The sequence below is a fragment of the Arachis stenosperma genome, chromosome 4, assembly GCF_014773155.1.
Source record: "Arachis stenosperma cultivar V10309 chromosome 4, arast.V10309.gnm1.PFL2, whole genome shotgun sequence".
Taxonomy (NCBI): Eukaryota; Viridiplantae; Streptophyta; class Magnoliopsida; order Fabales; family Fabaceae; genus Arachis; species Arachis stenosperma.
Genome location: NC_080380.1, coordinates 144883886 through 144895348, shown reverse-complemented (window position 1 = coordinate 144895348; position 11463 = coordinate 144883886). Strand labels below are relative to the sequence as shown.

The window sequence follows — 11463 nt, the reverse complement described above, 5'->3', positions numbered from 1 at the left end:
TAAATACATAATAATACTATGTAATTTTTTTTAAATAATAAAAATTATCCTTAAACAAGATTTAGGTTGCCATAATAAATTAGCAGCCATAAAATCTTCTATTTAGAAATAATACAAATTATTTCTCTAAAAATACAATTTATTTCTCTAAAAATAAATTACTTCAAACATAAGATCTTCTAACTGGGAATAATACAAATTAGCAACCTTCATTCTAGCTAGTAAACAAGTCCTTTTCCATCAACATATCGTTTCTGATTACAGTAATCCATTGACTCCTCAGTAGTTGGAAAAAACTACAGCATATTTAATTTGTCAAATCTAAATAAAACTGAGCAGCATAAAGAGAAAGATGGAGTAAATGTAAAGCAGGTTCATTAAATTTAGAAGAAAATGTTTAGATACTACTCACCTTTAAAAATAATATAAGACTGGAAATCATCAACCCTGTTCTTGCCATTCCAGCCTTACAATGGACAACCACAACATTCTCAATATCTAACTTCAACCACGAATATGCACTATGACAGAATGAGATAATCAGTTGAAGTGGGGGGCAATTATGGTCATCAAATGGAAAGCTAGCCACCTGAAGAGGGAATTTGACATTGCAGATGAAAGTAGCAGTTGGTTTGAAAAACAAATATAAGTGCTGAAAAAAACTATAACCCAAGTGAAACAGAAAGCTAACACATGTAGTCTAAGCTGTCTAGCTATCATCATAACAAAACTAATGATAGATGATATGAATTAATATATTCAAAGTAGACAAAGAAATTAAAGCATACATTAATGACACACTTAAAGTTTATGGAGTATAAATGAAATTCACATCGCTTTTGTGGTTCCACACTTCTCCTCAAAGACTCAGTAAAATTTAGGACTCACATTTCCCTCAAACAATGATGCATCATACAGCCGCTCAGAACAAAGATCATATACTTTGTATTTATCCTACACATAAAAAACAAGTCAAATGCAAAACTATGCAACAAATAAAAAGAAATGACAGAGGCTCCTGAGCTTTCAAATTGTAGGACACTGAAGAAGCAAAACACCATGTATTCAAGTTGTCTGAGATTCTCCAATAAAATTGAAACTTACCATAAAGCAATAAAACACAAAAGGGAAATGGCAGGATAACAGGATAACACTAAACTTGTTCTATTACCTCGTTCCCGTGGCTTCTCGGCAGTATCATTATCATCACTCTCTCTAAACCAATTTGAAGCACCAAAGCAATTCCCAATCTTATGGCTACCATTTGCTAGACAATCCCTAAAAATAATTCCAAACTGATATTACAATTTTGACATTCAAGTAGGTTAATACTATTGAGAAGATAACAAAAAAAAGGTTCTCCTATATATACTTCACCTTTGCTTTGAAATGATTGAGTCTGGAAACTACTAATTCACAGAAGAGCTCAATGAACTCATTTGCAGCCAAAATCATCACATGCTCAACCTATGAATTCACAATAATGATATTAGAACCCTAACTCAAATAATGCCATCTGAGACATGACCACACTTAATCATTAGAAATAGTTCAAGTTAAGAGTGTAACACCCTCACTACTAGAATGTCACGCTTCCGGCTGCGTTACTCTGATAGCAAGAAGTATTACGTCTACTTTATATACTAAATATTAAAATAGGAGCCTGTGACTCGACACCATATCACTGATTTCTTTGAAAACCGGAAATAAATACTTTATCTTAAGAAAAAATGCAAGCAGGCATAGATTCATATACAATACTCCTTACACAATATCTCAAAATATAATATACATATAAAACATACAACTCCTATCCCTCTTACAAACTTGTAATAACAAAGGCGAGGGAAGAAAATAATCTAATTAATACAACAACATATAAACCAAACGCAGTATAACTCTTCATAATGCTTCATCCAATTCCTGAAAAGGTAAAGCTGTAGGGGGTGAGAACCTAACCACATGGTCTCACCACGGAGGTTCAAAGTTGTCATAAGAAGATATTTAATAAGAAAACTGTTTTCAAACTCAGTGATTATCATTGCCTTATGAATATTTTAAAAACCAATAGGTAATCGTTCAAAACCTTTTAAAAGAAACAATGTTTAATCTTTTAGAAATCTGAAACCTTTCCTTTCTTAAAAGAAAAATCTCAATCAGAAATCAACCACGCAATCAACAACACAATCATTAATTTAGCACCAAAGTTCATTCTCAAATGTAGCACGCCAGGACAAACACAAGCAAGACATACAAGGAAGGCACAAGTAGGTAGCAGTTACAGCAAATAGATCAAGTAGCAGTTAAGTACAGTTTAGCAATTAGGCAAACCCAAACAAGTTCAAATCCAAACAAAGCATACAAATGCATATGATGCATGCCTGTCCTATGGCTGATGAAGCTCATCTGTCGGTTATCCAGCCAACCCGACAAGTCTGAATTGTCCTTAGACTGTCCCCCGACGTGCATCCCCAAGAGTTTATGCATAGCTTTTTCTCAAATAATCAATATTGCTCAATGGGGGTAACATTCCTGGGAATTTATATAGTGCCCGGTCACACTTACGTCGTAGGATCAACAGAGTATCGAGTTTTCAACCTGGTACACGTGGTGGCAAGCCATGGTACTTTATCCAGGAAACCTCGTATCTCAGATAATTCAAATTCATAAGCCAAATGAATAATTCAAAGATCATATTTCAACATTCTCAATCCATATCTCAACATTCTCATCATTCTCAACATCATCATCATTCATCAATCCAAATCTCATTTTCAAATTCATTCAAAAACCATATTTCAAAGAAAATCATCATCACCCTTCTTTCTATTCCATCCATTAACAATCCTAATTCAAAACATAATTCTTTCTCTGATAGATAAATCAATCTTGAAACATATAATGTTTAAAAAACAAATCTTTTTAATTAATTACTTCAAATAAAACTTCCAATTTTATAAAAGTTTGGCAGCATCTCCTCTAAAACTCAGACACTGCCACCCTTTTCGGGTCCCAACCAAACCAAACCAAACACCTGTTAATCAGTCAATTCACTTCCAATAACCATTATCACAACAACACTCAATCCGAGAAAATTACAAAATCCAGAATTCAACCAACCAATCCTATAAATCGGAATTGAAACCAACTTCAACCAACAGCATCAATCAATAATTAAGAATTCTCGGTCTTCTTAAACAGTTTCAAACCAAACCATTCCTCAAACACTTTTCAAATCATTTCCAAAATAGCAAATCATTCTCAATAAATAACCCATTTCCAAATATCAAGCCCTTTCCAAATTTATTTTAAAATCAAATTCCGATATTAAATCGGGTTTAATATCAAATCAAATTTTAATATTAAATCTTTTCTAAAATCAAACCGTTTCCAAAATTAACCTAAAATTCAATAATAAATCTTCTCAGATAATTCAAAGAAAACCACTTTAACAGCATCAATCAACTAATTCAAATATCTAACTTTCTCAGTCGAGTTTACCAATCAAACTAATAATCTCATTCATCCAAAGCAACTCAATTCAATTCATAAGACTTACGAAATCACAAAAATATATCTACGCATTAATATCGATTTATAACAACTCTGAAAGGTAAAACAAGTTTAAGAAAAGCGCCCCTACCTCGTTCGCGACTTAATTACGCGACAAAACCCTTAAAACTCTGATTTCACAGTGGCGGCATCAAATCCGACCATCCTCTAGCAATCACAGTCTCTAAGTACAGCACACAAGAGCATAGTTCAACCCTAAAACATTAACGTCGCGTAAGACTCAATAATCTATAACAGAACAATAACAAAGGAGTTGTCGAGACAAAAGCAACTTACCGCATAGCAAGAAACCAAGAGCAGCACAGTCGCAGCTCCGGCGGTCTTAACCGGTAAGAACAGAATCGTCGTGAACCACTTAAGATAGATCTGGCGCAATGGATTTCCACCGAATCAGAACCAAACAGCGAGGGAAACTCATGGCAGCGGTGCACGTCTTGAGAGGCAGAGGCTTCAGTTGCGGTGATGGACCTTCGACGACGGTGGAGGAACGGCGGTGACGACGGCTGGGCACGGCGGCGACTCCACACGCGACAGTGACAGCGGCAACTTCACCTCCTCTGCATGCGCGCTCTCTTCTCTGTCTGTGGTTGTCGTTCGTGCTCCCTTCTCCCTTAATAGCAACACGACGGCGAGGCGCAGGGTCGGGCTCGGCGATGTCACAGAAAACAGCGGCGGTGACGGACCTAGAGGCGGCGGCTTGCACAGTGACTATGGAAGCTTTGAAGACAGTGACCCTTGGTCTCCTCGGTCGGTGGCACGATGGCGGCGGCCCAAGCAGGACGGCGCCACGAAGTAGCTCGGTAAAACGGTGGCGACGCAAGATGGACGGCGGTAGGCACGACGGCTCGGTCTCCCTCTTCTCCCCGACGCAACCCTCTCTTCTTCTCTGCTTTCTCGGATCTCACTTTCCTTTCCCTGCTTCCCCTATTTCCATTTCCCTTTTTTTTTTTTCTTTCTTTCTTAGTTTATTCAGAAGCTATACTTCTTTTGGGAGAAAGGGGGGAAAGTGTGGCGGTGGTGGCTAGGGATTAGGGTAGGGTTTAATTTGGGACAAGAGTGAAATTAAGAATTTTGGGTAAATTGGGGTTTGGTCAATTTTAATAAAATTAAAGTATATTATATTTAAAATCTAATTTAATCTCTTAAAATTACTTAAAAATACTATTTAATTATCAATTTACTAATAAGCTTTTAATCAAGTATTCTAATTTAAAAATTAGAAATAATATAATTTAGTTTCTGTTTATAAAAATTAATATATTAAATTCTAGAATCTCTATTATTTACCTAAATTGTATAAAATTCTTATTCTTTTACAACTGTTAAGTTGTATAATTTATATATAAAAAATTATTCAATAACTATAAAATTAAGTTGAATTTCTAACTTAATTATCAAAACTTGATTTAATCACTTTTAATAAAATAATTTCTAAAAATAAGGTCTTTAATAAATAAATAAATTGAAATTAACTCATAATGATATTTTTCAAAAATTACGGGTCTTACATTCTACCCACCTTATAAAAATTTTCGTCCTCGAAAATTAAAGTATTATATAAGGTAACACGTAGTCTTTGCACTCTACTTTTTAAACACTTCATAAAAAAAGTATGAAATCTTAGTATGTATATATAAATGTTCAAAACTTTATAAAAGTTTGGAGAAACAAAATAGGGTGCAAATTAAGATAGGCGTTCACAAAACAAAACGGTAGCATGTGCGGCAAAAAGGGCTATAAAACAGATTGGTATAACACAACAGATATAACGCTCGCTCACAGATATCTTACCCATTTCAGAACTTCAACTCTCTAACTCTATCAATCACTTCACAACTCCATAACCCATCACAATTCTAACATCCGCAAACCTTTACGAGGAACAAACTGATATACTCGCCATAACGTTGCACACTTACCAATCCATCTTTCACGTTTACGAACAGCATTTTTAAAGTTTCGTTTGCTATCCCTAAAAGTCATACATGATTCTAAGGTAATCCTCGAGTTTATTCAAAGGAATACAAGATCTTGAAAAAAAACAAGCGACAAAATCTGCCAGGACTTGAAAGGATTGTTGAAATCACAAGTAATCAGAAATGCATAAGAAATGAAGAGTGTCAGACAGAAGATTAGTTTGGCAATCTCAAGAATGATTCCTAAATCAACAAAACTCGATAGGAATAACAAAAGGAAAATTAGTGTAGTAGTTTGAAACAAAATTAAATCGAATCATGAAATACGAGGGTTATAGAAAAAGAATGTTTAAGACCAAAGACAAAGCTCATAAGTTTCGAGTAGAATTAAGAACACTTTCGAATAAATTGCTCATAGAGAATGAAAAACATTTTAAAAACTATTTCACGTTTTCAAAGGAAAAGTGCGCATCAAACATTTTATAAAAGAAATAACAAAAGTATATTTGTGGTATTACGTTAATACAATTCCATGTTGAAATAGGTTATGTAAAGTTTTAAAACAAATTGAATACCAATTTGACTAAGAACAAAAATATTCCCTCAAATATTTGAGAAAAATAGTTAGGTGTGAACTTAGCCAAAATTAGGCATAAAACTCGAAAGGAAATCAAATTGCCTCTTCTCAAAATAATTTACAAGTTAAAGACAAATTAGGTGGGGTTTGAAAAGGAAAAGTTAATTGGGTTAAGACCAAAACAATTTTCTGAAAGTCTTAATATATATTTAGGTATTTAGTCAAATAAAGGTATACAGTGAAATTGTGGAAAGGTTATAAGAAAATCAAACATTTGTTTAAAAATTCTCAAGGTTTATATTCAATCAAGCGTGTATAAAAATTATAGCAAATATGAAAGAGGAAGAAGTTAAACTTTATTTAGAAAAGAATTCCGAAGTAAAAATTTTGCTTATAAGTCGGTTTTAAAATTTTATTTAAAAAGTGCATGCTAATTCCAGAATAACTTTGTCAATTTAAAGAATAACTATGGATCCGATTCAAGCGAGAAAAATTGATTTAACTTTCTTAAAAAGAGAATCCAAAACTTGTTTTAAAAGTTAATATCAAAACGAAATTGCCATCACATAAGAGCATTCAAGAATATTAAGACGTCCTTAAAAAGAAATCAGGCCATATGAAAAAAAAAATCTTAAATCAAAGGGAGTTCAAGCAAGATCAACTAGGCATAAGACATCGAACAAGCTTTCAATTGAGCTACTGAAAACTTAAACTTCCTCTTTTACCAGTCATTCCCTAAAAAGCTAACACATCGGTTTTCACCTCTAAGGACCATGTGTAACACTGAGATAAGTACAAATACGTTCAAAGAGATACAATTCGCAGGAAGAGAAGAATAAGCGACAAAATTATGTTTCTCATAAATTTAGAAGGAGGTGTAAGATTGCAATTAAGCAATGATGTATAGGCACAAGAAAACGTTTTGAAAAGAGTCATTTCGCATCATAACAAGAAATATTTAATTTAGAAATTCTAAAAGGTACAAGAAAAGGGTAGTAATAAATTAAATCAAAATAAACTAAAACCAAATCAGAGGAGCTCAAGGTTCACAAGAATATGAAGGAATGGTTCAAATCACCAACAAATAAGAATGATCAAAAGTTATGAAGTATACCGGAAGGAAGAATCAAAATGTAAATAGGAAAGAATTTGAATTTCAAAGAATTCCAATAGAAACTATAAAGGAGAACAGGGCAATTGCTTTACAAAGTTCCAGAAAATCATCAAAAACGTAAATATTGTGTTATGTTAAAACAAATTCAAGTCGAACTAAATTATGGAAAATTTGTGAAAATGAAAATTAGCTAGGCTAAGGATGAAATGTTTTCTCGACAACCTTAAAAGGTACTTTACATAATCAATTAAGAATTTATATAAAAATAAAGCGAGGTTGTTAGGAAATCAAATTGTTTTTTTTGTTTTTTTGCCAAAACTATTTCTAAGGTAAAGGCAAAATATGTGAAATTTGAAAGATGGAATTTAATTGGACTAAGAACCAAAAGTAATTCTTTAGAAATCTCAAAAGGTACTCAAGCATTTAATCAATTAGGAATATATAGAGAAATTACAGTAAAATTGAAAGGAATTTCAAATTCTGTTTGAAAAAGAAAATTTGAGGTATGGTTTCAAAAATACATATAAATAAAGATATGCCAAATTCAAAATATCTTTATCAAAATTTAAAGAATGATTATAGATACAATCAAGTAAGAAAAAATTAAGTTGAAATTTCTTCTAAGAGAATCGAAAATCTCTTTTTTAAAAAAAAAGTTTAAAACTAAAATTCCAAGTGCTTTTTTTTTTTTGAATTAAACAATTTCATATTTTCATAAAAGACTACATGAATAAAAAAAAGTTTGAAAAGACAAACAAATCCTCCAAAGAATTTAAGTAAATATAAGCAGTTAGAATTAAAAGAGAATGCATTTCAACAAGAAGTAAAGTTGAGAAGTAATCAAACTACTTTTCAGAAAGAAATCTCAAATAAGGATTTCAAGGCACACTATAAAAGAACAAGTTACAAGTCATCAGTAAAATTTTCGAGACATAAAAGAATATCCTCGAGAATTAATTTCTAACTTCCGCAAGCAGCGCAATAAGCGTTACCTATTACTTATCAATTCCAATTCGCCCTTAATAACCTATTAACTTTCCCGTTCACATAGCCATCAACATTAAGTTGGCCAGACTTAACATCAACAGATATGCAACGACAAGCTAACAGTGTTAATTAATAGGCAGTCATGTGCATAAAATTCTAATTCTTGTTACTTGGACAAGACCTACAACATGACCGACACCCAAAGAATGAAATGAAGCATAATTAGTTCATTCCCAAGACTCTAATCAGGATGAACTGCTCTGATACCATAATGTAACACCCTCACTACTAGAATGTCACACCTCCGGCTGCGCCACTCTGATAGCGAGAAGTATTACGACTACTTTATATACTAAATATTAAAATAGGAGCCTGTGACTCGACACCGTATCGCTGATTTCTTTGAAAATCGGAAATAAATACTTTATCTTAAGAAAAAATGCAAGCAGGCATAGATTCATATACAATACTCCTTACACAATATCTCAAAATATAATATACATATAAAACACACAACTCCTATCTCTCTTACAAACTTATAATAACAAAGGCGGGGGAAGAAAATAATCTAATTAATACAACAACATATAAACCAAATGCAGTATAATTCTTCATAATGCTTCATCCGGTTCCTGAAAAGGTAAAGTTGTAGGGGGGTGAGAACCTAACCACATGGTCTCACCACGGAGGTTCAAAGTTGTCATAAGAAGATATTTAATAAAAAAACTGTTTTCAAGCTCAGTGATTATCATTGCCTTATGAATCTTTTAAAAACCAATAGGTAATCGTTCAAAACCTTTTAAAAGAAACAATGTTTAATCTTTTAGAAATCCGAAACCTTTCCTTTCTTAAAAGAAAATCTCAATCAGAAATCAACCACGCAATCAACAACACAATCATTAATTTATCACCAAAGTTCATTCTCAAATGTAGCACGCCAGGACAAACACAAGCAAGACATACAAGGAAGGCACAAGTAGGTAGCAGTTACAGCAAATAGATCAAGTAGCAGTTAAGTACAGTTTAGCAATTAGGCAAACCCAAACAAGTTCAAATCCAAACAAAGCATACAAATGCATATGATGCATGCCTGTCCTATGGCTGATGAGGATCATCTGTCGGTTATCCAGCTAACCCGACAAGTCTGAATTGTCCTTAGACTGTCCCCCGACTTGCATCTCCAAGAGTCTATGCATAGCTTTTTCTCAAATAATCAATATTGCTCAATGGGAGTAACATTCCCGGAAATTTATATAGTGCTCGGTCACACTTACGTCGTAGGGTCAACAGAGTATCGAGTTTTCAACCTGGTACACGTGGTGGCAAGCCATGGTACTTTATCCAGGGAACCTCGTATCTCAGATAATTCAAATTCATAAGCCAAATGAATAATTCAAAGATCATATTTCAACATTCTCAATCCATATCTCAACATTCTCATCATTCTCAACATCATCATCATTCATCAATCCAAATCTCATTTCCAAATTCATTCAAAAACCATATTTCAAAGAAAATCTTCATCATCCTTCTTTCTATTCTGTCCATTAACAATCCTAATTCAAAACATAATTCTTTCTCTGATAGATAAATCAATCCTGAAACATATAATGTTTAAAAACAAATCTTTTTAATTAATTACTTCAAATAAAACTTCCAATTTTATAAAATTTCGATAGCATCTCCTCTAAAACTCGGACACTGCCACCCTTTTCGGGTCCCAACCAAACCAAATCAAACGCCTGTTAATCAATCAATTCACTTCCAATAACCATTATCACAACAACACTCAATCTGAGAAAATTGCAAAATCCAGAATTCAACCAACCAGTCCTATAAATTGGAATTAAAACCAACTTCAACCAACATCATCAATCAATAATTAAGAATTCTCGGTCTTCTCAAACAGTTTCAAACCAAACCATTCCTCAAACACTTTTCAAATCATTTCCAAAATAGCAAATCATTCTCAATAAATAACCCATTTCCAAATATCAAGCCCTTTCCAAATTTATTTTAAAATCAAATTCCGATATTAAATCGGGTTTAATATCAAATCAAATTTTAATATTAAATCTTTTCTAAAATCAAACCATTTCCAAAATTAACATAAAAATCAATAATAAATCTTCTCTGATAATTCAAAGAAAACCACTTTAACAGCATCAATCAACTAATCCAAATATCCAACTTTCTCAATCAATCAGTTTACCAGTCAAACTAATAATCTCATTCATCCAAAGCAACTCAATTCAATTCATAAGACTTACGAAATCATAAAAATATATCTTACGCATTAATATCGATTTATAACAACTCTGGAAGGTAAAACAAGTTTAAGAAAAGCGTTCCTACCTCGTTCGCGACTTAATTACGCAACAAAACCCTTAAAACTCTGATTTCACAGTGGCGGCATCAAATCCGACCATCCTCCAGCAATCACAGTCTCTAAGCACAGCACACAAGAGCATAGTTCAACCCTAAAACATTAACGTCGCGTAAAACTCAATAATCTATAACAGAACAGTAACAAATGAGTTGTCGAGACAAAAGCAACTTACCGCATAGCAAGGAACCAAGAGCAGCACAGTCGCAGCTCTGATGGTCCTAACCGGTAAGAACAGAATCGTCGTGAACCACTTAAGATAGATCTGGCGCAATGGATTTCCACCGAATCAGAACCAAACAGCGAGGGAAACTCATGGCAGCGGTGCACGTCTTGAGAGGCAGAGGCTTCAGTTGCGGTGATGGACCTTCGACGACGGTGGAGGAACGGCGGTGACGACGGCTGGGCACGGCGGCGACTCCACACGCGACAGTGACAGCGGCAACTTCACCTCCTCTGCATGCGCGCTCTCTTCTCTGTCTGTGGTTGTCGTTCGTGCTCCCTTCTCCCTTAATAGCAACACGACGGCGAGGCGCAGGGTCGGGCTCGGCGATGTCACAGAAAACAGCGGCGGTGACGGACCTAGAGGCGGCGGCGTGCATAGTGACGATGGAAGCTTCGAAGACAGTGACCCTCGGCCTCCTCGGTCGGTGGCACGATGGCGGCAGCCAAGGCAGGATGGCGCCACGAAGTAGCTCGGCAAAACGGTGGTGACGCGAGATGGACGACAGTAGGCACGACGGCTCGGTCTCCCTCTTCTTCCGGACGCAACCTTCTCTTCCTCTCTGCTTTCTCGGATCTCACTTTCCTTTCTCTGCTTCCCCTGTTTCCATTTCCCTTTTTTTCTTTCTTCCTTAGTTTATTCAGAAGCTATGCTTCTTTTGGGAGAAAGGGGGAAAAGTGTGGCGGT

General features: G+C 34.5%; 1 protein-coding gene and 1 long non-coding RNA gene across 6 annotated transcripts; both read right to left on the bottom strand.

The window, feature by feature from the left end:
• On the bottom strand, positions 1-4592 carry LOC130977151 (phosphatidylinositol 3,4,5-trisphosphate 3-phosphatase and protein-tyrosine-phosphatase PTEN2A-like). 5 transcript variants are annotated; one of them, XM_057902179.1, is made up of 8 exons: positions 3850-4592; positions 3644-3768; positions 2382-2598; positions 1378-1467; positions 1172-1278; positions 889-954; positions 413-589; positions 1-296 (listed from the first exon to the last, which is right to left on the bottom strand). In XM_057902179.1, the coding sequence occupies exons 5-8, from the start codon at positions 1262-1264 to the stop codon at positions 219-221; spliced, it is 414 nt and encodes a 137-aa protein (XP_057758162.1). In that variant the 5' UTR covers positions 1265-1278; positions 1378-1467; positions 2382-2598; positions 3644-3768; positions 3850-4592; the 3' UTR covers positions 1-218. The 5 variants fall into 5 exon arrangements, 4 of the variants coding, with proteins under 4 accessions (XP_057758162.1, XP_057758163.1, XP_057758161.1 ...); XM_057902180.1 differs by having other exon boundaries at positions 2382-2532; XM_057902178.1 differs by lacking the exon at positions 2382-2598.
• Positions 4593-8069: 3477 nt separating this feature from the next.
• On the bottom strand, positions 8070-11463 carry LOC130973656 (uncharacterized). The gene is made up of 3 exons (XR_009084228.1): positions 10729-11463; positions 10523-10647; positions 8070-8799 (listed from the first exon to the last, which is right to left on the bottom strand). It is a non-coding gene; the product is annotated as an uncharacterized LOC130973656 (long non-coding RNA).

Bases quoted from the DNA above. Each gene is read 5' to 3' on its own strand.
- LOC130977151 (XM_057902179.1), bottom strand. From the start codon at position 1,264: ATGGTAGCCATAAGATTGGGAATTGCTTTGGTGCTTCAAATTGGTTTA. The intron at 955-1,171 runs GTAATAGAACAA...TTTTATGTGTAG, and splicing joins CGAGAAGCCACGGGAACGAG to GATAAATACAAAGTATATGA. The intron at 297-412 runs GTGAGTAGTATC...AATATGCTGTAG, and splicing joins GTCTTATATTATTTTTAAAG to TTTTTTCCAACTACTGAGGA.